This window comes from Ochotona princeps, chromosome X (assembly GCF_030435755.1).
Source record: "Ochotona princeps isolate mOchPri1 chromosome X, mOchPri1.hap1, whole genome shotgun sequence".
In the NCBI taxonomy this organism is placed as follows: domain Eukaryota; kingdom Metazoa; phylum Chordata; class Mammalia; order Lagomorpha; family Ochotonidae; genus Ochotona; species Ochotona princeps.
The window spans coordinates 173,562-198,855 of record NC_080865.1 but is presented as its reverse complement, the minus strand read 5'-3'; the positions used below and the strand labels follow the sequence as shown (position 1 = coordinate 198,855).

General features: G+C 41.1%; 1 protein-coding gene across 1 annotated transcript in view; it reads left to right on the top strand.

The window, feature by feature from the left end:
* PIR (pirin) overlaps positions 1-25,178 on the top strand; it is a 66,577-nt gene extending 41,399 nt beyond the window's left edge. The window contains exons 6-10 of the mRNA XM_058659232.1: positions 842-926; positions 12,124-12,168; positions 16,416-16,498; positions 22,639-22,705; positions 24,882-25,178. Of these exons, the coding sequence (XP_058515215.1) occupies positions 842-926; positions 12,124-12,168; positions 16,416-16,498; positions 22,639-22,705; positions 24,882-24,997 (396 nt within the window). The 3' untranslated portion in view covers positions 24,998-25,178. The remainder of the gene's footprint in view (positions 1-841; positions 927-12,123; positions 12,169-16,415; positions 16,499-22,638; positions 22,706-24,881) is intronic.
* Positions 25,179-25,294: the final 116 nt, after the last annotated feature.

The following is a 25,294-nucleotide window of genomic DNA, read 5'->3' as shown; positions in this document are numbered from 1 at the left end:
AGAGACCAAGTTAAAAATACACACATGCACACGCACACACATGTATGTGTGTTTGTGTACATATATATATATATATATATATGCCATTTTAAAAAAATTTCAAAATGGAAATAGCTCCTAGGAACCTAGGAAAGAAACATACATTTCAATATGAGATAACCTCCCACATCAAGTAGATGGGTGGAAATTAGAGAGTTGGAGCAACTATTGGCCAATAAAATATTAACATTAAACTCTATTTGAGAAAAGGCAATAGGCAGACAGCTGTCATCCTAAAGAAGCATGTCAGCTGTATTATAAATCTAGTAGGGTGGAGACAGCATGGTGGCATATCAGACTAATCGTACACCTGTGGTGCCAGCATCACATATAGGCACATTGCATGTCCCAGCTGTTCCAGTTCCCATCTAGCTCCCTGTTTATGCCCTGGGAAAGCGGTAAAAGATTGCTCAAGTCATTGGATCCCTACACCCATGCAGGAGACTCAGAGGAAACTCCTGACTCCTGGCTTTGGATTAGCCCATGTCTGGCCATTGTAGCCATTTGGGGAGTGAACCAGCAGACGGAACATCTCTATGTCTTTCCCTTTCTATATATAAGTCTGTCTTTGAAATAAAAATATTTACAAAAGAAGCTAGGAGGGCTAACTTCTAGAATATACTCATTAAGAGGGTTTGTCTTAGGTAGCCCACCATGGCTTTAGCAGCAGTTAAACTTAACAGTTGCCTAGAAAGGACTATAAATAGAATGGATCTAGGTCTACAGCTGTTATCAGAGGGTGCATCTGAGGCAAAGAACCTTATTCATAGCAAAATGCTGATGGTTTCCTTTTTGTTTTCAGTCCAAGGTTTACACTCGCACACCAACCTTATATTTGGACTTCAAGTTGGACCAAGGAGCAAAGCATTCCCAGCCTATTCCTGAAGGTATGAGGGCTTCTGGAGTTTAATAATCTTGTAGGAAGATGAGGGGGAGCAAAGGACTGCTTTGTCTGGAATGTGCTTGTTTCTGAACCTCAGCACAAAGTTCTTGAATTTTGTGTGTATTTGACAGTGCTTAAATTAACAATACTGTTGATGCCTTTCAAGTTAAGGAAATGAAGGAAGACTCACAATGTTAGGAATATACCTATTGGGCCACCTCTGTTGGTTTATAGGCTTGAACACGAAGGCCTAGCAGATTAATGACTTGCTCAAGGTCATGCCAAAGACAGTGGACAAGGCAGGACAGGTAACACATCCATCTCCTGACTCACAGTGTTCTTGAAGGCAAATGTAGACCTGTGCTGCTTATGAGCAAGCACAAAGAGGTTTGGCTTGATGTAGGTGTTGTAGAAACCTTTCCTTTAAATTGACATTTGAATCAAATGAAGAGAATAATCAGAAAACTCCCAACAATTCAAGGCCAATTTTACTATTATTTTTATTTATTTTTAAAGATTTCTTTTTTTTTAATTATTTATTATTTAACTTCAGTAATTACATTGTATTATGTGACACAGTTACATAGATACTTGGGTTCTCCCCACCCCTCCCCAAACCCTCCCACCATGGTGGATTCCTCCACCCCGTTGCATAACCACAGCTCAAGTTCAGTTGAGATTTCCCCATTGCAAGCGTATACCAAACACAGAGTCCAGCATCCCATTGTCCCGTCAAGTTCAACGGCTTCTTAGGTATACCCTCTCTGGTCTGAAGACAGAGCCAGCAGAGCACCATCCCAGTCAACCGAAAGCTCCAACATACCATCAGCAAAAATCTACATCATTATGGAATTAATTGACATAGTAATGAGTAACCAATATGTTAAAAGTAAATGCGAGTTCCCAGCCACCTTCTGTGACCACCTCATCTATACTTCAATTTTAGTTTATACACAACATATAACATTCAAAACATAACATGTTATACATAACATCATATCATCTTAAATCAAGGCAAACATGTGGTATTTAACCTTTTGGGATTGGCTCATTTCCCTTAGCATGATGGTTTCCAGTTTGGCCCATTTGGCCACAAAGAACTGTATTTTGTTTTTTTTAATAGCTGAGTAGTATTCCATGGAGTAGATGAACCATAGCTTTCTTATCCAATCCTCTGTTGATGGGCATTTTGGTTGTTTCCATGTTTTTGCAATTACTGATTGTGCTGCTATGAACAATTGGGACCTCATCAAACTAAGAAGCTTCTGTACAGCTAGGGAAACAATCAACAAAGTAAAAAGGCAACCCACAGAATGGGAGAAGATCTTCGCACACGACATAGGTGATAGAGGGCTGATCTCCAGAATATACAAAGAGCTACAAAACAACCAAAATGTCAAAACAAACAAGCCACTCAAGAAATGGGCACGGGAAATGGGCAAACACTTCACAAAGGAACAAACCCAAATGGCAAATAAACATATGAAAAAATGCTCAAGTTCCCTGGCAATAAGGGAAATCCAAATTAAAACATCAATGAGGTACCACCTAACGCCAGTAAGACTGGCCCACATGAATAAAAGCACCAACGACACTTGTTGGCGAGGTTGCGGGGAAAAGGGATCCCGACTCCACTGCTGGTGGGGCTGCAGGCTGGTACAGCCTCTATGGAAATCAGTATGGAGAATATTCAAACAACTCAAATTCAACATACCGTATGATCCAGCAATAGCACTCCTAGGAATATATCCAAAGATTTATTTTTATTGCAAAGTCAGTTATACAGAGAGGAGGAGAAACAGAGAGTGTCCAATGATTCTTTCCTCAAGTGCCCGCAACGGCCAGAGCTGAGCCAATCTGAAGCCAGGACCAGGAGCTCTTCCAGGTCTCCCACGCGGCTACAGGGTCCCAAGTGCTTTCCCAGGCCACAAGCAGGGAGCTGGATGGGAAGTGGAGCAGCCGGGATTAGAACCAGCATGTGTGTGGGATCCCAGCACTTACAGCATACAAACTGGTGTCCATATGGGATGCAGGCATATCAGGTGACAGCTTAGCTCACCTCACCACAACACCGACCCCACCAATTTTCTTTTAAAAATGGTTATACTTAGGATCATTAAGTATCAGCATTTTATTGTTCCTTTATTCCTTGTTTCTTTCATTCTGGCCATTTTTAAGTACAGAAATGTTTTAGACTAACTCACATACATGCATGCCTGTGCATAGGTGATCTTTTGTGGCAATGCATGTGTGAGCACATGCACATTGATTTTTTTTTTTTTTTTAATTGTTTATTATTTAACTTCAGTAATTACATTGTATTATGTGACACAGTTACATAGATACTTGGGTTCTCCCCACCCCTCCCCAAACCCTCCCACCATGGTGGATTCCTCCACCTTATTGCATAACCACAGCTCAAGTTCAGTTGAGATTTCCCCATTGCAAGCGTATACCAAACATAGAGTCCAGCATCTTATTGTCCCGTCAAGTTCAACGGCTTCTTAGGTATACCCTCTCTGGTCTGATGACAGAGCCAGCAGAGTATCATCCCAGTCAATTGAAAGCTCCAACATACCATCAGCAAAAATTTACATCATTATGGAATTAATTGACATAGTAATGAGTAACCAATATGTTAAAAGTAAATGCGGGTTCCCAGCCACCTTCTGATGCACATTGATTTTTCAGTGCAGTATTTTCTTCTTTGAATTTTGCTTTTTCTGCCTGGAAATTTCTTGTGTCCTGTATTCACCTGTTTCAGTTCTTCCTCTCTGTATGCCCCAGATCTAGGGTATAGCTCAGTTCTGTTCTTGAATTAAATCTTGCTGTATTTCTCCCCAGGTTGGTTTTTCCTTCTCACACAAACATTGTTTTCCTGAAACCATGAACATATATAGGGCTTTTTTGTCATCATGTTACCAAAATGAAATTATATGAGAAATACTTTGTGCATCTTAGTTTGTTAACTAAGCAGCGCCTTGTGGCGATGCGTCCCCGGGCACTTGGGCAGCTCCTTGTGGTGCTGATCACTGACGCCTGGGTTCCTACAATGTTTGTAGCTGTTTTCCATTGGAGGACATTCATACGCTTTGTACAGCTTGGCTGCTGCAGGCTGCCGTGGCCACCCTTGTGCATCTCTGTTCCCACCTGGGGATTTGTTTTGATGGGACAGGGTCCGGGGTGGTCATCACACATATATGCATATTTCATTTCCAAAAGCATTGTCAAATTGTCATTGTGAGAGGCAGTCACTTTCTGTCACCAGTGTAAGGGAGCACCACTTTCTCCATGACTTTGCTGTTAGCCTACACCTCTATTGCCTTTGGAGAGAATGTATTTCTGTTTGCTGTACTTGTGTTTTATTTGATCATTCTGAAACTTAAACTTGAGATTTGCTTTCAAAAATACTTTCTAAGGTGTATGAAGGCAAATCACTTAAAAATACACATTCAGTCTTCCATCTCTGTACTTTTAAACAAGTCTGTTGTAAACTCAGCAAGAGAATCTGTCTTTTCCAAGCTATTCCTGCTATAAGCTGTGCTCTCTCTTTTTCTCTTTCTCTCACTTTCTCTCTTTCTCCACTTTCCTCTCATCTTCCTTACACGTGTGTGCATCGTACTAGGTGAGAAATTCAGAGTTTGAGCCTTCTCTGTCCAGTGCCAGATAGTGAATTAATTCAGCTGTTATAGAGCATTTATTATTTGTGGATTTGAGAATTTTAGCTAACTATAGTCAGACATACTGGATGATAAAGTTATGCTGTCTAAATTTTACCATGAAACAGTTTAAATTAAGGTCACCATTAGTCCTTTTTAAAGCCAGCTTTCCAAGTCGAATGCAATCATAAACTCCAGGGACTGTCTTAATTCATTTTATTTGGGTGCTTTCTTGGCATCAGCTATTCTTTGAAATGTGCGGGCCACTGGCTGCATCCTGGACATAACTGATTTATAATATTTTGGTTGTAGTGTTACGTTAAAGGGATTTGACATGGATGTCTGCATGGTGTCTAGCTTTTGATGTAAGTTTTGCGGTGTAATTTAATGTTGACCTGCTTGTTTCACTACAAGACTAATTGGATAGAAATGGAAGCATACACAGCTAGCCCCCAATCCCTGATATCACGAAGATGCTTATCCCCCATGGGAAATCTACTTCTCATGACTTGGGCTAAGTTTTATCTGAATTCCTTTCCATAAATAGTATTAGAATAGCTTTCCCCCATCTTCCTTCAGGCAAGGCACATTTCTGTTGGGTTGTCCGTGCAGTGATGAGTTGAAAGACAGTTGCTCTCAGGACTTGAGCTGGATGCCGCATCACTTACAAAGAATCCAACTTGTCGAGTCCTGACAGTACCAGATTCCTTTCACATGTTGTTCATATTAGCTGTTGGCTAAAATATGAGTAGTAGGGTGATTTTTTTTGTGGTAACTTTTATCATCTCTTGCAAGGCAAGCTGATTTTTCCTGCAGTAAACTGATATACAGATTACACTGTTGTCAGTCATTCTGAAGGGCCTAAATCTGTATTTCTAGGAAATGCCAATCTTTGTCCAAGAAATGTGCTTTCTGGTCCTTGTCCCCTTTGTCTTCCGACCGACTGCATCCTATTTCTTTTCGCCATCCCTTTCATTGCACCTCTGCTCTTGGGTACTTCAAAGCAAAATCTGGGATATTAAAAATGGAGAATTGTTATGCTGTTGACAAAATGTGACTTGGAGAGCCTTTTTACTTCCCTCGTCTTATAACTGTCACTCAAAGTCCGTCTCAGTCAATAAGCAACATTGTTGAGAGGATAACTCAGCTAACCCTGGGGTATTCTTGTCCCAAATCTGTGGACATATTGTGTTACAAAGGGAAAGGGCTTTGCAGATCATGGCTCCTAGGATGGGAGGGGTAGTGTTACCTGAGTGCCTACATATGTGGAAAAGGGAGCTCAGGGAGTCAGTGTGAGGGACAGAAGTGTGACAGTTGCAGCAGAAGTCAGAGAGGGAAACTGGCTGCTTTTGCAAATAGAAAGGGCCACAAGGCAAGGAGACAGGCAGCCTCTGGGCGGGGCAAAGATAAGAGACGCATTTTCCTGTGGAGCTGCCACAAGCTTGCCGCCACCTCCGTTGAGACTCAGGACACCCACTCTGGGGCTTCTCACTTCCAGAGCTGTAAGAAAAGAAATTTGTGTTGTTTCTAAGTGCTGAGTTTTACGGAATTTGTTACAGCAGCAGTAGAAAACTAATACAGCCTCTTAAGTATTGGCAGCAGATTTTGCATCTGTGTTTACTTGAAGAGGAACAAGAGGCAAGGAGCCACATCTTTCTCATTTGATTAACAAAGTAGATTTGCCTGCCATGCATATGGTAACTATTTGATAAAGCCTGCTATGATGTATTTAAATAAATGTTATAGTGTTACGTATCAATAGGCCACAGAATACGTGACTCCAAGCCTTGGTACCTTGGCACACTGTGTCTTCTCGCTGTGCCTGCCATGCAGCTTAGCTGTCCCTCTGGCTCGAGGACTGGCACAGGCTGGAGCAAGCTGTCCTCGAGGGCTGACGGCAGCCCTGAGGCTCGGCTGAGAACACTGTGCTGCTGAGCTCACATTTCTGGAGTTTGCTTTCAGTGCCTGGCCATGTAAGCCGTGTAGGGCAGTTCCAACAAGCTGCTGCTTCTGGCAGAGCGAGCAAGAAGGCAGAAGAGACTGAGCAAGGTGGAGCCCGAGTTCTGCTCAGAGTTCCTGGCGGATAGCTTGGCAGAGTCATTCTCTGCTTTTAGGGAGGATGTCACAAATATGAAGGATTCATGGAGAATTTTAGATTTGGGGCTGTTTTCATGGAGAAAGCAACAGCTGCTTTTGTTCACTGCATGAAATGCATGATTTACTTCATGACTCCAACTTTTAAAATGTGAGAAAAAATAATGCATGTGTATTTTTGTAAAGCTCTGTACATACCAGTAGCACATACAAAATATTCATTCACGGAGCCATTGTTGTGGTATAGTGGGTAAAGCCGTCACCTGGGATGCTGGCATTCCATATGCATGCCCGTTTGGGACTTAGCTGTTTCACTTCTGATCCAGCTCCCTGTTGATGCACCTGGGAAAGCAGTGGGGGATGGCCTAAGTGCTTGGCCCCTGCAGCCACATGGGAGACTCCAAAGAAACTCTGGGCTCCTGGCTTCTACCTGGCAAAGCTCTGACATTGCAACCATTTACCTTTCAAATAAAGTAAAAGTAATAAAATACTCAGTCACAATTCCCGTCACTTAGAAAATATGCATATCAGTAGATCTTCAGAGCAGTGATGAACATGAGCCAGACCCTATTGTGTAAAATGATCCTGCAAGCAGTTGCAGCGGTTTCCCTTCTAGCGAGCTGTGCTTTTCCTATTGCTTTTCAGGAGCTCTCTATGTACTAACTACCAGTCATTTCCAGTTACCTGTGTTCCCAGCTGTAAGGTTTCTACTTCATTTTTTATACTTCTGTATTATCATGTGTTTTTATGTTACAAAAAAAGCAACTTCAATGTATCAATCTGTTCCCTAATGAAGGAGGGTGGTTTCTGCTGCTTCTTTAATAATCTTGTAACACAGGATCATGAAAATGTTCTTTTTTTTCAGATGTTTTCTTATTTTACCTCTCATATTGATATAGTTATTGCACCTGGAATTGGTTTTAATTTATTTAAATTACTAGCTAAATTATAGTTATAATGTACAGCATGATGTCTTGATGTGTATATACATTGTGGATGATTAAATACACAACATGTCAAGAACTATACATTAGGGGACCCACAGATCCTGCTGACCTCTGCTGCTTGGAGCATGCAGTCCTGAGTGGAGACTGCTCAGTGTCGAGAGTGTACAGTGGGGAACATGGGACCACGTGTAGTGATGACGCTTCTTTGGCCTTGGTCACAGCTGCATCTGAAGGGTATAGCTTTCTGAACTGCATAAATTTGGAGGGAAGAGGAAAGAGAAGGAAAGGGCAGAAATGGAAAGTAGTATTCTCTATGTAAGTGCCAAGCCATGTGTAGAGTAGGCTAAAAATCTAAGATACACTTGAAGATACAGATATGTATGTGTTCATTCTTCCGTGTGTATGTAGACATAGAATGTCACTTGACCGTAACAGTTGCTGTCTTGTGCATAGTCTTTCCCTATCTTAGAAACTAGGAAACAGACTTCAAGGGTAAGGGTCTGGTCCCAGACATCATAGTGAGTTATTTATTCACTGGTATTCAAACCTGTACTGTCTACCTATAATTGTTTGTGTTCAGTTTGGTTTCTGTTTTGTAGTTCTTTGGTTGGTTTGTTTACCAAGGTGCAAGAAAGTCCATTTATCTATCTATCTATCTATCTATCTATCCAGAAAGAGACATCTTCTATCTGTTGCTCCTCTGCCCAAATGCTTGCAACATCCAGAGCCGAAGCCAGGAGCCCAGAGCTTACTCCAGATCTCCCATGTAGGTGGTAGGGAGCCAGATACTGGAGCCATCACCTGTTGTCTTGCAGGGTGTGCACTAGCAGGAAGCTGGGAGCAGGACTCAAATGCATACACTTTGATATAGAATGCAAGTGTTCCGACTGGCCTCTTAGCTGCTATACCAAACACTTAGCATCAGATGCCTATATAAGATTTATTTATTTTTACTGCAAAGTCAAATATACAGAGAGGAGGAGAGTTAGAGAGGAAGATCTTCTGTCTATTGATTCACTCCCCAAGTGGCTACAATGGCCAGGGATGCACCAATCTGAAGCCAGGAGCCTCTTCATGGTCTCCCACATGGGTGCAGGGTCCCAAGGCTTTGGGCCGTCCTCGGCTGCTTTCTCAGGCCACAAGCAGGGAGCTGGATGGGAGGCGGGGCTGCTGGGATTAGAACCAGTGCCCATATGGGATCCCAGCACATGCAAGGTGAGGACTTTAACCAGAAAGTCTGTTTAAATGTGCTATTGCTCTGTGTTTCATCTACTCCTCAGGAGTGGTTTGCTGGGTTCAATTAAACATGGCGGAAGAGCACACTGAGGGGCAGTGATCCTGGGGCAGTACAGGACCAGACTGAGAACAGTGTGCTTGTCAGGGTGAGGAAAAACAGGAAGCCTAAAGTGAAGCTTCTAGAGATATCCACTTTGCGTGTATGGCAAACGGATTGGAGGGAGCCAGCCAAGGCCACTTCTTTCACTTGTATAATTTTATCAGAAAAGATTGAAATGAAATAACTGTGTCTGTATTGTCCATTAATTGCATCCTTTGTGTGCTTGTAAATTTAAAAATTAAAAAATATTGAAAATGAGTGAAAGATTTTCTTTAAATCTTGGAGGAAAAGGGACTAGTGAACATTTTGGTCAACTGATGAGGAATCTTCCAGGAAATCCACACTGCGGGTCGGTTTGTGAAATAATTGGTCTGTATGTTGTGGAAGAAAAACACTGAGGAACTGTTTGAGATGAAGGAAGATTAGATATGACAGCTGACAGCATTATGGGATCTTGGGCTAGAATTGTTTTTCTTTTTCCATAAATGGTATTACCCAGACAGTTGACACAATGCAGATATCTGTACATAGAGAAAAGTATAGCAGCTTTTATAACTGCTAAATTCATAGTTTTTGTAAGTAAGTTATGGCTTTCTAAGAAAATATTTGCTTTTAGGAAGCTTACACTAATAATTATTTAATGGTTAAGACTGTTTTGAGTTCAAGTTACTCTCAAAAGTTTCATAGAAGAAGAATGTCATTTTATGGCATGAAGATAAAACACATGTGATAACTTGGTAGTTTTTGAGGAATCTTTGTGAAAGTGTATAGTCATTGTTGATAGTAGTTTTGCAACTTCTCTGTATGTCTGAAATTATTTCAAAATTAAAACTATAAAATAATTTGATGGAGTGGAGGGGAAAGAAGGGAAAATCAGCAACCTGCCAAGGATCAACCCAACCTGCCAGAAGTTGGGTGCGGGCGCCTCTGAGGTGTGGATGCTGTTAGGAATCATAACCAGGATGACTCATTTGCATTCCGTCTTCTGTCCTGTTGCTCTCTCTGCTTTCTTAGGGATGTGATGTGTCTTGAGGCCCTGTTTTTCTACTTTTCCCCCATATATGTGTACAAGAAGCAGTTGGAAGTTCATTAGAATAATGAAGCCTAGGAGTGAGGATGAAGAAAATGAGCTTGATTAAAGCATGGGAAAGCTTAGGGAAGTTGTCCCTAGGTACATCTGTAAGAATTAGAAACCTCCCTGGAAATTCAAGCAAATGCCACAGAAAGTGATTTATGTAGTTAGAAGAAACATTGTACATGTCTTGTGTTTGGCTAGAGGAGATCTGACTTCACTGTGATGCTGACTTAACTGTCCTCAAGGGGGCCAAAAGGAAAAATTGTGGTCTCCATCCCAACTCATGTTGTCATTGCCCAAGGGAAGGGGAGGACTTCCCAGCTGCAAAGAGACAGTAGCTTGCAGACCATACTTGTGGAAGAAAAGTAAACAGGGTGTGTGATCTGTGAGAGCAATAAACATTTGGGAATGGCACAATTCCTGAGGGCATCACAATAGGAAGAGAGATGGAAGAAGAAAAAAGATGTGAGGCCCTAAAACTTTTACAGCCGAGCTCTTTGCTGATGTAATCCTGATCTTAGGAGAGAAGGAACTCTGATAAAATGTGGTTGTTGTTGAGCACATACTAAACACACAATTTGGCATTGTTTTCCTTTGTGGTAGCCTTGAAAAGCAATACTTAGTGAAAATTATGCAAGGGCTAATAGAAGTAAGTGCATATGGACATCATACTGAAAGGACTCCTGACCCTATCCTGTTACCTCTGACATGCTGTGTTTCAAACAGCCACGTGGACTGTATTATTACTGGCAGAGATGGACTGTCCTAATAGATGAATTTTGCAAGAAGCACAGATAAGTAGATGCACTTAATAAATTCACTTGGCCATTCCTTCGAGCAAATGTTTGGTCCTTCTGGATCATGTGAAAAAGATAAAAATGGAAAGAAAGCAAACCTAGGTAATTATGTGTGGACTCTGCTGATGGTAGTGGGGGCAGGAAGCAAAAATGGTGGAGGAGAAAGGTGATTAGAACAATCAAAATGATTCCAAATTAAAAAAAAATTGAGCAGTTGGGAGCTTTGAGATTTTGTAAAAAGCCAAAATTATTTTTAATAGCTTTATTCCACAAGAGGGAATTGATTATATAAATTATGGTGGGTCCTTACCATAGAATACTGCTCTTTCCCAAGGCTTTCAATTAGAAAAGTGTCCAAAGCAGAACATTGAGTTTGTTCTAGTTTCAAAGCAAATCATGTATAGTGAGTGCACAGGAGGGAAAGACTGTGGAAGCACAAATACCACACTGCACGCAGTGTTTATGTCAGGGTAGGTATGAATACCACAGATAGTGTTCCATGCTTCACACATTCACATCCTTAAAATATTTGAAGATCTACATGTCCTTTGAATTATCATAAAAAATAATGAGCATTTGCACCTTAAAAAGGTATTTCAACAATTTTCAATGGGAGAACATTTTAAAAGCAGAGGAGAAAGGAGTATATTGTGGAGTGTGGTTGTAAATCAGGCCAAATATGAATAGAAAAATTCAGCAGCCCCTGGAAGAGATGTGCTCCTTCAGAGTTAGTCCATCCACACCTGATAGCAGAAAGCAGCTTGTGTTTGAATATGAGAGACAGAGAAAGTGAATGAGTGTATGTGTGTGATATCTGAAACAGCCCACTTAATTGTAAATTACATATATTATTTTATTTGAAAGGCAGAGCAACAGAGAGAGAGAAAGTTTTATCTGCTGGTTCACTTATCTGATGACTGTAACAGCCAAGGCTGGCCCAGGCCAAAGCCAGGAACCTAGGTCTCCATTTGTGCTGGTGGCAGGGGCCCAAGCACTTGGGCCATCTTCCGCTGCCTTCCCAGGCACATTAACAGGAAGCTAGATAGGCAGTAATATAGCCCGAACTTGAACTGGTTCTCCAATGTGGGTAGTTGGCATTGAAAGCTGAAGCTTAATATGCTATGCCACAGTGCTGACCACTATAATTCACTGATTTTAAATATTAAAATATAAATTTAAAATAAAATTATGCTTTTATTTTCCATTTTATTTTTAATGTATGTGTGATAGATCTCTTTGTTCTTTTTTGGTGTTATTGGCACTGACATTTTACTATTGCTGATCCCTTTCCAGGGTGGACAAGCTTCATCTACACCATATCTGGAGATGTGTATATTGGTGAGTATGGGTATGCTAATTTGGGTTCAATAGCAATTCTATTTCTACTGCTGAGTGTGGAGAAAAGATGAATTAAAATCATTTTATGTAACTGAGCAGCTGGAGCCCCCTTCCCTCCCATAGCAGCCTCTCTCCACCCCAGCACAGGTATCGCCAGGCCAGGGTGCCTCTCAGCTTCCGGAATCTTCAGTAAAGGAGGAGAGTAGGAAACCAGAATTTGTTGGATGGTTGGCAACTGGCTTCCTGATAAAAGGATGGTGCTGCACTGGAATCCAGAGGGAGCAGCCGGGTATCTATCCTCTAGGAAGTGGAAGGAACTGAAATTGCAGTCTCAGATGCCCCTGACAAGTCACAAACTGGCCTTTCTCCTCTTCTGATGTGGAGACCCACCCAGCTTTTGATTTTATGAATGAGGAATGTGAACTCTAAAGAAAGCGGTTTAACTTTCGCTGCTTGTGCATTGGCAGACCTGGGAGGAGAGCCAAGGGCTCCTCAGGCCAACTCTCCACACCTTGCCTTGTACACTTGGTTCCTGATGCCACACAGCCTACTCCAGCACACATGTCTTCCAGATCTCTTTGCCTTAGGCAGCTCAGCAGCAGAAGAGCCCAGGAATGGGCACTCTGGAAAGAGCTGTGGGTGGGACACCACAGCTTCCACAAGAGCCATTTGCTGCCAGTCCCACAGACCCTTTTTCAGGATCCTATCACAGCTTTTCAGAGGAAGGGAAGGGTGGGAAGTGACAGACAGGAGCCAGCCTGCCCTGCAAGTCCCTGTTACCCCTCCATTCCTGGGCTCTTCTGCTGCTGAGCTGCCTAAGGCAAAGACTTTTTCCCCCCAAAATAGAGAGCCTTTCCCCAAAATAGAGAGCTTACTATTGAATAGCAGCTTTCAAAACTGTATAGGATGATCATGGGGTCACTAGGTGCTGATATTGTCAGATTTCTGGATCCAGGTTCTTGTCTCAGATGCAAGAAAGAATTCACTGATGAGACAAAGGTTAAGATCAACAGAAGAATAAGATTTATTTGCATACAAAGTGAAAGTGCTTGAAAGGCAGTGTAGGTTGCTCAGAGGTGAGCTGAGCTCAATGAAGTTTGGGGTCATCCTTTTATATCTTCTGGAGGTACAGAGGGTCATGTCTGGCATATGTTTTAAATAAATATTCATAGGGGAGACAGACTTTAGGGTGAAGTTTGAGTACTGCCCAATTTCCTCACAGTCTTTTGGAACTCTCAGAAGTGTCATAGTATAATGAGGAGTCAGCTTTAGCAACTTGACTGTGATGATAGTATGATTGGCTCAAGGTTATATGGGGCCGCACTTTGCAGCCCTGTTGGCAGTTTTGGCTCAGCACCGGGTCTTAGTGGCAGTTGCATAGCTGCAGTTTCCACTGTGTATAACGGGGGCGGGGGATTGGGCAGAGCAGGCAGCACTGCTAACCTCAGCTCCTACTTGCTACTACTTTTTTGCCTGCTTCCTTTGACAACAGTGTTTCGCTTTTTGTTTTTTTGCTGCGTGGAAATATCCTTTGACCACCTTCATTTGCAATCTGTGCAGCATAAATGAAAAATCACACGACCATGAACTTTACATGGACAGAAAAGCAGTAGTTTCCACAGACATTAGTACTGAATCTCTTCTCAGCAGCTGCGATGGAGATTACATTGCACATTGACACATAGATCTAAAAGGTAGAAGAGTTTATGTACTGTATCCTTGAAACTTGGAGTGTCTGTTAGTTTGAAGGTCTGTTCCCTAGAAGGATCTATGTTGGTTTACCATTGGTGCTTAGAAATATATTTGGCAAAATAAAAGCATTCGTCTGCAGTTATTCAAATGACAGCCAACTGGTTTGGGAAGGTAGTTAAATGTTTCAAGCTTATTTTTCAAAGTAGCTGTTCATGCTTAGTTTGGGCTCAACCTTTCACTTCTGGCAGTGATTGCTCTTAAGAAATTTGACATGATTCTACAGCTCATTATGTCCTGATTGCGATATATCAGCATGTGAACTGACACACCTACCTACTGTCATGACAGGGCACATTGAACCATAGTAGGAGTGAAAAGGGACATAACTAAATTCTGGAAACTCTATGTCTATTTTCCCCAAATACCATGAATAGTCCTCCCCTTTATTAGAAAGCACCTGCCCCTTTGTTGAACAATCCATGTAATGTTAAACACTGCTCTGCAATAGGACCAATCCCTTCAAGTGAGCCCACACTCTGTGGACTGTATCCTTTTGCTTTCTCAAGAAGTTGCTTGCTCCTTGCTGTGGGCTTTGGCATGACTCGCTGATGCTCACTGGATCTTGCAACAAGGGTGGGGGAACTTGTTTGCATACCAGAAGTCCTCTTCATTGGACCCAGCCTGCTCCCCTGGCTGGGTTGACTAGTGCCCTGCATTCTTTAAGGAATGCCTTGAGGGCGGAAGTGGTAGGACATCCAGGATGATCAGCTCCTCCTGGTCAACCTGCCCATTGCTGCTCATGCCAGCTGAGTTGTGGAGATGGTGTTTTTTCCTACACCACTGATTTTAGTTATGCATTTTTAACTAAAAATATGTTAATGGAATTAGCCTTGGAAAAGCATCAAATCAGAGGGCTTCAACTTTACATGTAAAATAGATGTTGTTGAAATCTGTGCGGGAAGTACTAGAATTGTGGGCCAGAGAGGAAGTGGGACAGCAGTTCTCAGAAAAGTAGAAAGAAGAAAGTATGGTGTATGCACACCCACTGCACAGCCGTGAATCACACACTGAAGATGCAGTGCTAACTTTAAGTGAATTTTAAGAGTTTGCCCTTTTATAGCTATATAGGCAAAAAAGCGTTGCAGTTAAATTGTCTTCAGTGAAATTTTCTTAACAGCACTATTAGATCTAACATTCTTGGCAGAGACTCTCCGTGGAAACTACTTATTATCCGATTTCTTTTTATAACTGAAGGTAGTCAGAAACAATAAGTTGCATTTTCTTTGAGACTTATTTTAAATTTAGGAGCTAACAAGATGAATGATCCATCATAGCAGTGACTTGGAAATGAAGGCAGAATCACAGTCTTTGCTTTCTGTGACCTCCCCTGTTAAACATTTCATATAATAGTGTGAAAGCTGAAGGTGCATTTAAACCTAGAAACCTGCAAGAAAAAAAAAAAAACGGGCAGAAATTGCATTCTCTGTGAAGTTAGAATTAGAACCCAGGACACATGAATTATTTATACGTGAATAAGTTGAGGAAGGCGCAGTTCATTGCTGCTTGGGGATTTTTGCAAAGCTCACTTGGTAAAGTGCTGCTCCTTGTTGCAGTCAAACCTGCCACCTAACTCTAAATGAGATTCTTTCTTACCTTCCAGAAGTATCTTTTAGTGCCATGTCCTTTGTTGAGCTGCATCTTAAGACTGAGACAGGCTCTTCAGTATTGACCAGGGCTGACTTGGCAGCTTATGGTGCTGCTCTGCGCCTGTTCCCTGCCCACCCCAGTGGGAGCATTTACACCCCAAAAACTGGCACACATGCAGACCATGATTGTACCCCCTCAGTGTGGAAAGCCACTTGTTAAACATTAATCAGCATCCTTTCATCTATGTTATGCTATCAACCTTTCTGATATCTGCCAAGAAGCAGCCCTCCCCTCCCCGCTGCCACAGAACAATGTTTTTTAGAAGTTTCTAAAACGGTCAAAGAACATATTGATGAATATGTGCTTGTCTGATGGCATTTGAAATAATATCATGTAGCAGCTATTCTCTAAGTTCTTACTAAAAAATCATCATAAACTATTTTGAGATATGCACAACATTGTACTATGATGTGAAAGTATGCGTTTTTGAATATAGGTGAAGTCATGAATGCAACTGATTCTACTGTTGTTCGTTGGTTACTTATTCCTGATCATAGGAAAAGCTACATTTCAATTAGGTATTAGTGAAAAGAATCTCTTTTTCATCTAAGTCTACGTATATTCCCCTTGGATTCTATCCACAGACCCTTGGGAGCATAGTAACTCCATGTTAAGAACTCCATTAGACTCTTGCTGCAAGTTTCAAAATGAGCCATGCTGTCTCACATAGGCTTTCTCCAAAGTGAAGATGAAAGGGGCTTCTCGAGAAAATATAGCTATTATAGTGTTTCTGAATTTGAAACAAATATTATGGTGTTGTGTGGTTAACCAACCATGATATAGCCATATAACCACATGCTAAATCAATTATAGTGAGCATTAAAGTTACTGTGTCATTGTTCTTGCAGGGCCTGATGATGCACAACAAAAAATTGAACCTCATCACACAGCAGTGCTGGGGGAAGGTGGCAGTGTCCAGGTGGAGAACAAGGTCAGTGTTAAAAACCTTTACTTCTTTTAAAACTTTCATTTTTAAAATATTTATTTTTTTATTTTTATTGGAAAGGCAGATCAGATTTATGGAGAGCAGGCAAGATAGAAAGATCTTCCATGTACTGGTTCATTTCCCAAGTGGCTGCAACAGCCAGAGCTAAGCCAATCTGAAGCCAGGAGCCAGGAGCTTCTTCCGGGTCTCCCACGCGGGTGCAGGGTCCCAAGGCTTTGGGCCGTCCTCGACTGCTTTCCCAGGCTACAGGCAGGGAGCTGGATGGGAAGTGGAACAGCTGGGACACAAACCAGTGCCCATATGGGATCCTGGCACTTGTAACGTGAGAATTTAACTATTGAGCCATCACACTTGATGCAAAAATTTTATTTTTCTAAAAATATCTTATTAACATGTATGAAACAGTGCACTGTTTCAACGTATATAGAGAGCATAAATTCATCACACAGGCAAATTTCTTTGTGTTTGGTTCTACCAGATCATCCCTTCTAGTTCTTTTTGCAATGAATAATCCTTCATTGTGATTTATAGTCACCCTAATGTACTATAGAACACTGAAACGTGTTACTTCTGACCATGTTTTGGGATGCACGTTCCAATTTCTCTCTACCTTTCCCCCTGCTCCCTTCCCAGTCTCTAATAATCATTATTCCACATTCAGATTTTAAATATCTGTATTTCTACTTATGACCCAGCTTCCTGCTGATCCATCTGGGAAGGCAGCACACGCTGGCCCAACTCGGGTCCCTGCCAGCCGTGTGGCAAACCTGGATGCAATTCTGAGCTCCTGGCATCAGCTTGGACAAGCCCTGGCCACAGTGGCCATTTGGGGAATGAACCAGTGGATGGAAGATCTCCCTGTCCCTCTGTCACTCTTCCTTTCAAATAAATATATCTTTGTTTAAAATTCAGCATATAATAAAGCTTTAATTTTGTTAACTTGTACTGTCTACATGTCCCCAGGAAAATGCCTAAATCTCCTTTATAGCTGGAAAGTTTTTTTTCTTCATTGAGAAAGAAATAAAGCAACAAATTTATCAACTTTTTGATTACTTTGCACTTTTGTTTTTGAAGTTTCATCTATATCGAATTCTCATCTTCAGGAATCAACGGAAGTCCCTGTTGGTTCACCCAAGAAATTTCAATCTGGAGACTATATGACTTATCTCTTAATTTCTTTCTTGAGCCAACTGATTTGTTTTTAGCATGAGTGAAAATGCATCAGCCCTCTGAAGTATGGGTATCCCACAGCATTCCCAGAGAGCATCTAGGAGATCATGCCCATTTTGAATGACTTTGCAGCCCTTTTGGGATGAGTCCCTGCTTTCAAAGTAGTTTTTGATGTTTTAGGGGACATAGCATGGTTTTGCTGCAGGGTTTCAAGTCTGGAGCTTTTGTACAAGAGTTCATGATGAGATGGATTTTGAAGATGGAGATAGAGACTTTCAGTGGGCAGGTGACTGGTGGAGAGGCAGCTCATCTCCGGTCCCTCCACCTGCTGCAGCCACAGAGTACAGGGAATCTGAGGGATTCTTAGACCTTCAGTCATTCTCATGGCAGCTGTAATTGTTTGCCAGAAACTACGGGGAAGTAAATGGAAGAAAAACCTCAACAGCACCAGAAAAACAAGCCTGTTGCATGCCCTCTGCCCTCTGATGTTATGTTGAACCATATAAATTGTCATATTTGAGCTATAAAACTGCAATTCCATGTGCTTCTACCCAGTACGAAAAGAGGTGCAAAAGCTACCCACAGATCAGCCTACTGACACCAGATTACTTTGTAGCATTATCTTACTTGACTTCTTGACAACTCCAGTTTTTCCATAATGGATCAGAGAGCACATTGTGGGTAGTAAGGGTGTGAAAGCTGAAATGAAACCCCAGACAGAAGTGATGAAGGGAGACACAAGGACAGGGAGCTGCTGGGAGAAAAAAATCATCATCAACCATTAGCAAGCTGTATTCCTGGCTCTAATTATATCACCCTGCTATGTGCAGTACTGTGGTTGTTGCTGTGTATATCCATGGTCTAAGCCATACAGACCTTAAGAAAGATTTCTATGAAAAACTTATTTTAAAATAAATAATCATTTAAAATGAGTCTGTGTCACTTGTATCTACAGGATAGTAGAAAATTCCCCTGACAAGGGAGATTGTGAGAGTTGGAATTTTGGTTTTGCCATTTGTTAGCTGCATCAGTTTACACACATTTATAAACTTTTCCAAGCTTCAGTGTCTTTTTTTTTTCATAAAACTCAGTAATGATGCTAACTGCATGAAATTATTAGAAAGAATATCCAAGATTATATATGTTAAAGATCTGCTCCAGATCTGGCACAGGGGACACAAAATGGTAGTTGATAGACTGAATCCAAACCTGTTTTCATACATTAAGTCTTAGAGGCTCACATTTCCAGATTGTCTATGGAACCTTTCATACCCTGCAGGTAGAAATGAATAGTTGTGACAGAGATGGATGCCCTTCAAACTCTGGGCTTTTGTAGAAAATGTTTGCCGGTCCCTTGTCTGGTGCATTGTAGGTGCTAGATAACAGTAGCTCCTAATTTACCAAATACCATCACACATGCGTATTACAGATGAGGACTCAGACCTTGGGCCTCAAGGCTTGGGGTACATAACAGTTTCTGCAGCTAGAAAAGGCCTAAGGCTCCATTGGCCCAAGAAATATAAATAATGCTCTAGTATTAACAATTGCGTACAGTTAAGGCATGTTAAACCTCAGTTTCTTCCTGACAGTTTTTTTGTCAAGTAATATCACTATGATAGTTGTTATTGAAGCAAAATCACGCTTTTACAATTATTCTCAGAGTTCTGTCTTGAGCTTTATATTTGTAATTGAACTGATTGGTACTCATAATTTAGATGTTATTGATGTGCTACATGAATTACAGAACTTTCATCTGTGCTTTGATCACTGTTGTTATCAGGGGACCTCAAGATGTAGCTTGACAATACTACTTACAGAATAACAAGAAAAATTTTGAAAGTAAGTTTTTAAGTAGATTCAGAACAACCAAACTAACCAGCAACCCAAGAATGTGTACCGAAGTAAAAGATATGGTGTGGACCCTCAAAGACAATGAATTTTAGTTATGGTGATTACATTAATTTAGCGCCACATAGGGGCCTGTGTTTGATCATGGCTTCTATTCTCTTGGTTTTTACATGACTTTCATCCTGTGACATTATAAACAAGCACTTCCAAGGAAACAGCAACAAAGACATTTTGCCGCAACCACACTGTACTATACAGAAGGATTATCAGATCTCATCAAAAAATGTTATTGGAGAAAGATACAAAGCATACCTTGTTGAGGTTTGAGAAGGGGCTACTCATAGGCTATGTTTCTAGAAAAGTCAGTAAAAGATGTTTGGAACATTCTCCAGGTCTCTGGAATGATAGAAAACTAAGCTGTCACATATCAATGATAGAAAACCAATTATCAAAAGCTCCCAGAATTTGATAATTTCTCATTGCAGACAAAATGCATGTGTCCTTTTATTCTAATGTCCAGATAATAATTTGATTTGATAGTACTAAAAGAAAAGCAGAGCTTTTCTTTCAAAAATGTGAAAATCAGATAGCATGCTTGTCACTTATAGAAGATGGATTTTCGGAATGGATAAGCATGCATTCTGAGGAATCAGCGCACACATAAAGTCGCCTTTCTGCTCTGCTTCTCTGATTCCTAGCCCTACACCTCACCTTTACCACTCCAGCATTCAGGCCTGTCTTTCTGCCTGCCAATAAAAGAACACCTCAAAAGTCTATTGAATCCCTTGCTGTTCTATAGCAACTTAAAATGATCTAGTGCCAATGATCAGAACTAGTTTTTGAGATGTTTTCTGTCAAATGTCTCTTGTTACACAATCTTGGCAAAAACCTTAAACCTTCTGTGGTAACTGAGTTTGTTTTTGCCAAAATTTTATTCCTTCAAGCATCACTTTAAAAAATCATTTCAATTAGAAACTTTTCCTTTCCTTTGGACTTAGATTATCTTGTGTGCATTTTAACTTATTTATAACCTTGGGTCATCAACATGTATGTTAATTGTCGTCCTGAGCTCTAAAGAATGGTGATGTTGTCAGGGCTTGCTTGTTCCTACTCTAAGTGGTTCCACACTCCTATACTAAATTTTAAACTCCTGTGCTTGGTTTTAAATATATATATTTTAAGTTTCCATCATTGTTATTGTCATTTTTGTATTATTATGCAGTAGTGTTCTCCTGCCTTCTAGCTATGAACCTCATGAATTTCATAACCACAAAACCTAATTATTAACAATTGTGTATAAAGCAAAAATAGAGATGCAGTAAGGCTGTGTGCTAAAAGTGAAGCAGTTGGGCAAGTGGCTAGCCTGCTTAGGAAGCTGGGGAAGATAACCAGACTCTGCCGTGGAGTGTCTGCAGGTGTGATGGCTGCCTCTGCTTCCTGACTCTGGCCACCTGCTAAGGCAGGCCAGGGAGGCAACACCCATGGCTCCAAGGTGCACAGCTTCTGTCGAGGACCTGGCCCAGGCCTCACTACTGCTAATATTTTGAAATATTTCTCCCCTAACTGCTCAATATGTGATTTTGCAATTTCACTAAAAATGAAAATCACAATGTTTATTTATTTGAAAGGCAGAGAGAGAGAGAGAGTGAGAGAGAAAGGCAAAGAGAGGTCTTCCATCTATTGATTCACTCTCCAAATGGCTTCAGCAGCCACATCTGGACCAGCCGGAAACCAAAAGCCAGTAACTCCCATGTAAATGGGAGGGACCCAAGCACTCAGACTGTCTTCCACTGCTTTCCCAGGCACATTAGCAAGGTGTTGTTGAATTGGAAACAGAGTAGCTTGACTGGAACTCTGGCAGTGTGATATGGGATGCTGTCATTGTGAGTGACAGCTTAACCTGATGCACTGCAACCCCTATGCCATGTCACAATGATTTAGCCAATCCCTCATTACTGAAGAACTGTTTTATATTTTTGCTGTGACAAAATAGTGCAGCTGTAAAGAAACTGTGTGAAACTTGGTGTTCCTTTACACTGTATTCCTAGGACTGGCGTTACTGCATCAGAGGACATCAGCTGCATTGGGGAGTTTGAGATATATTGTCAAGCTGCTCTCTGAAAAACTACCTGCACCAGTTTACAGTCTCCCAATTGATATATGAAAGTGTTTCCTTCCCTAGCTCTGAATATTCTAATGAAATGTTTTCCAATTTCAGGGCTGTGGTGGGGGAGGGAGAATTTTGCCTTAATTCTTAACCCAAAACTTCTGGAAAAGTTAATGTGATAGAACCCTTTTGGTAAGAGATAAACCTGAGCAGATGTCCCATGAACACTCCGGTGTTTGCTGCTGTTGCTGTTTAACATTATTTATTCATTTGAAAGGCAGAATTACAGGGAAAGGCAGACCCAGAGAGATTTGCTGTCTGCTAATTCACTCCCCAAATGGCTGCAACGAACAGCCAGGGTTGTTTCATCTTGATCGTCCACATGGGTGCAGGGGCCCAATTACTTGGACATCTGCTGCTTTCCCAGGCATATCAGCAGGGAGCTGAATTGTAAGTGGATCAGCCAGAATTTTAATGAGAACTTATGTGGGATGCAGTGTTGCAGGAGGCAGCTTAACCTGTTGTGCCAAAATGTTGGACCCATGTGCTCTACATTTCTAAGATTCTATTTAGTGCAATGTTTGAAGGAGCATATTTTACATTAATAGTAATGCCAAAATATAAAAATCTTGTATTTGGGGAGTTTCATATTAAAATCTTTCAATATTATATTGTTAGAGACTGTAAGCCCTATAGTAAGCCAGTGCAGTTGCATAGTTTGCCATCTGATGTATCAGATAAAGACAACTTTAATTTCTCCTTTCATTTGAAAACAGCAATATATTGGTGGTCTGAATTTGTTCTTGAACTCCATTGTTAGCAGATATCTTCAGGAAAAAACTATTTGCATATTGAAAGTTGCAGAAAAACATTTTGAGAACCTGTATTCAGAAACAGAAATTTCATCCACTTGGCTAGCAGCTCAACATCAAATTTAGGAACAGTTTGGTATTAAAGAATGAGAATGTGTATTGCTTGATGCTTTCCTTGTTAAATTTAGGATGCCAAGAGAAGCCATTTTGTCCTGATTGCTGGAGAGCCAATAAGAGAGCCTGTTGTACAACATGGTAAGCCACAGACTAAGATAAGCTTCTGGATTAGCTTTATTTAAAGTTATTACCCATATTGTGTTATTGGGAAGAATATCTGAAGTTCTGGCCTGTGTCTCCATCCACAATGGGAGGATTTTGTTTTAGTTTTCCATTGTCAGAGGAAAACATATACATGGCGTTTGTTCATATAGGACTTAGAGCCATGGGTAGGACAAAACTAGTGATTTTGTGTTGTGTTTGGTTTATTTAAACCGGAAATAGATATAGTTCACCAGGAATCTGAATGATCATTTTTAACTTTACCAAAAAGTAAGTTGTTTAGTTCCTGCCTTAGTCTCTTTTCTGTTTTTTGTGGTTTTTTTTTTTGAAGATTTATTTATTTTGTTTTTTACTTGGAAGTCAGAATTACGGAGCAAGATTACACATCTGCTGGTTCATTTCCTACATGACCACAGTGGCCAGGGCTGGACTGGGCTAAAGCCCGGAATTAGGAGGTCCAACCGAGTCTCCTATGTGGGTACAGGGGACCATGCATTTGAGCCATCTTCTGTGGCTTTTCACAGGTCATCAGCTGAGGGCTGCATTGGAAGTGGAACAGCCAGGACTCAAAACGGGTGCTCAGATGGGATGCTGGTGCCACAGGCAGGGGATTAGTGTGCTACAGCCCTGCTCTAGCTCCACTAGTCCCCTTTCTGTTACTATACCAAAATGCCTGAGATGGGGTGAGGTACCAAGAAAAAGATATTTATTTGGGCTCACCATTCTGGAGGCTAGAACATCCAAAAGTTTAGGGCCAATGGGTCCTTGTGCTGCTTCATCTGATTTCAGAAAGTGAAAAGCCCATGGCGGGTGGTGGTGGGTGGAGTATAAAAGTGGCACAACCCGCTCAGTGAGCTCACTTGGTGGGGGGGACTCGCTGTGTCACAGCCTGCTCTCGCCATGGTCGTGAGAACACCCCTGTGAGAACAGCATCAAGCCACTGCACTCCTAAAGGCCCCACGTTCAACACTGCCTTGGCAGCAGTCACACTTGACTGTGAGTTTTGGAAAGGCACAAACATAGTCAGACCACAGCAGATGCTGTCCTTGTCATCAGTTTTGTTCTTTGTGAAAACTATGAACTTCTTCGGAATAGTATTTCTTTGGTAGCTTCTACAATTTTTATATTATTCTCTTATTTTTAAAAAATGAATGGAAATAATTGCCATGTCTTATAAGTAGTGTGTACTTGGAGCACAAAATCCTGGCCTAAATATTTATGGCAGTGACTTCACCTTTTTAAGCCTCGACTTCCTCATCACATTGTTGTTTGGTTAAATTAGAAATGTCAAAATATTTAGAACTCAGCTTATTATTTAGGTAAATACCTGTGAAGCACAAAATATGTCTAGGTCATACTAAGTTATTCAATCCAACATGTATTACTTTGCCTTTCATGAGTTCCCAGCAAACCCAAAAGTTTCAGATAAACCCCAGCTAATAATGAATTTGAAGAACCAGGACTGCTTTTTAAAATATTCTTTTTTTGTTCCAATAGTAGCTAAAGGATAATTTTAGATCAGATCCAGACATCCTATAGCATTTGACATGCACACGGCATATTGTCAGTTCCTGCCTTAGTCTCTTTTCTGTTTGCTCTTTTCGTATAGCTGAACAGCAATGAAGTTGTTCTAGAAGCAGGTTGTGGACAAACAGAAGAAAATCATAATCTTGACTCATAGTGCCTAGGATTTCAGTGACATAGGAAAGGGGAGGCCTGCCAAAAGTCTGCCCCCACATGCTGCTTGAACCCCCTTGCTGTAGCTGCAGCCCAGGCACCCTGGCTTCCCCCGTGCCCAGGCAAATCCAGCTTACCTAGTCACCACACATTTCTGCTGGACACCGCAGTGACTTTGATGCTCATCGTTTTGTGCCATTTTGTTTATTTTGGTTTTTAACTTTTCAAATCTAGAATTTTAAGTTTCTCTTCTACCTGTACATGTTTAAAGATAGCCATGACCATCTCTCAACCATATGGGAAGCAGAATTCATTTCCTCAATTAGTAAACACCCTTGCTTCTCTTGTCTTATCTGCCAATTCCTTGTGCCAGGCTGTTCTGCTGTTCAGCTGTGCTTGAATTTTATTTCAAATTAAGAATTATAAATACACACCATGTCATCCAGGACTTCCTGAATGTCTCCTTCTGCCCTAGGTCCATTTGTGATGAACACAAATGAAGAGATTTCTCAGGCCATTCTTGATTTCAGAAATGCAAAAAATGGATTTGAAAGGGCCAAGACCTGGAGATCAAAGATTGGAGTCTTGTGAAGAGCACAGAGAAGGTCTTTCTGTTTAGGATTTTGCCATTTGTGACTTCCAGCCATTCAAGACGTTCATTTTTGGAAGCCGACTTAACTGGTACTTCTGAACAATTCTATGTGAGAGTGATGATTAGTTTTTGCAGCAATGCATGTAGGGTACACGTCAATAAACCTAATCATTGCTTCTTCAAAAACCAGCCTTTTTCAGTTTGACCTAAATTGCTAAACTTATATTAATGTTCTGAGAGCAGGCGTTTGATGCCCTCGTCCCCTAAGAAAGAGCCTGGCACTGAGTCTCTGGCTC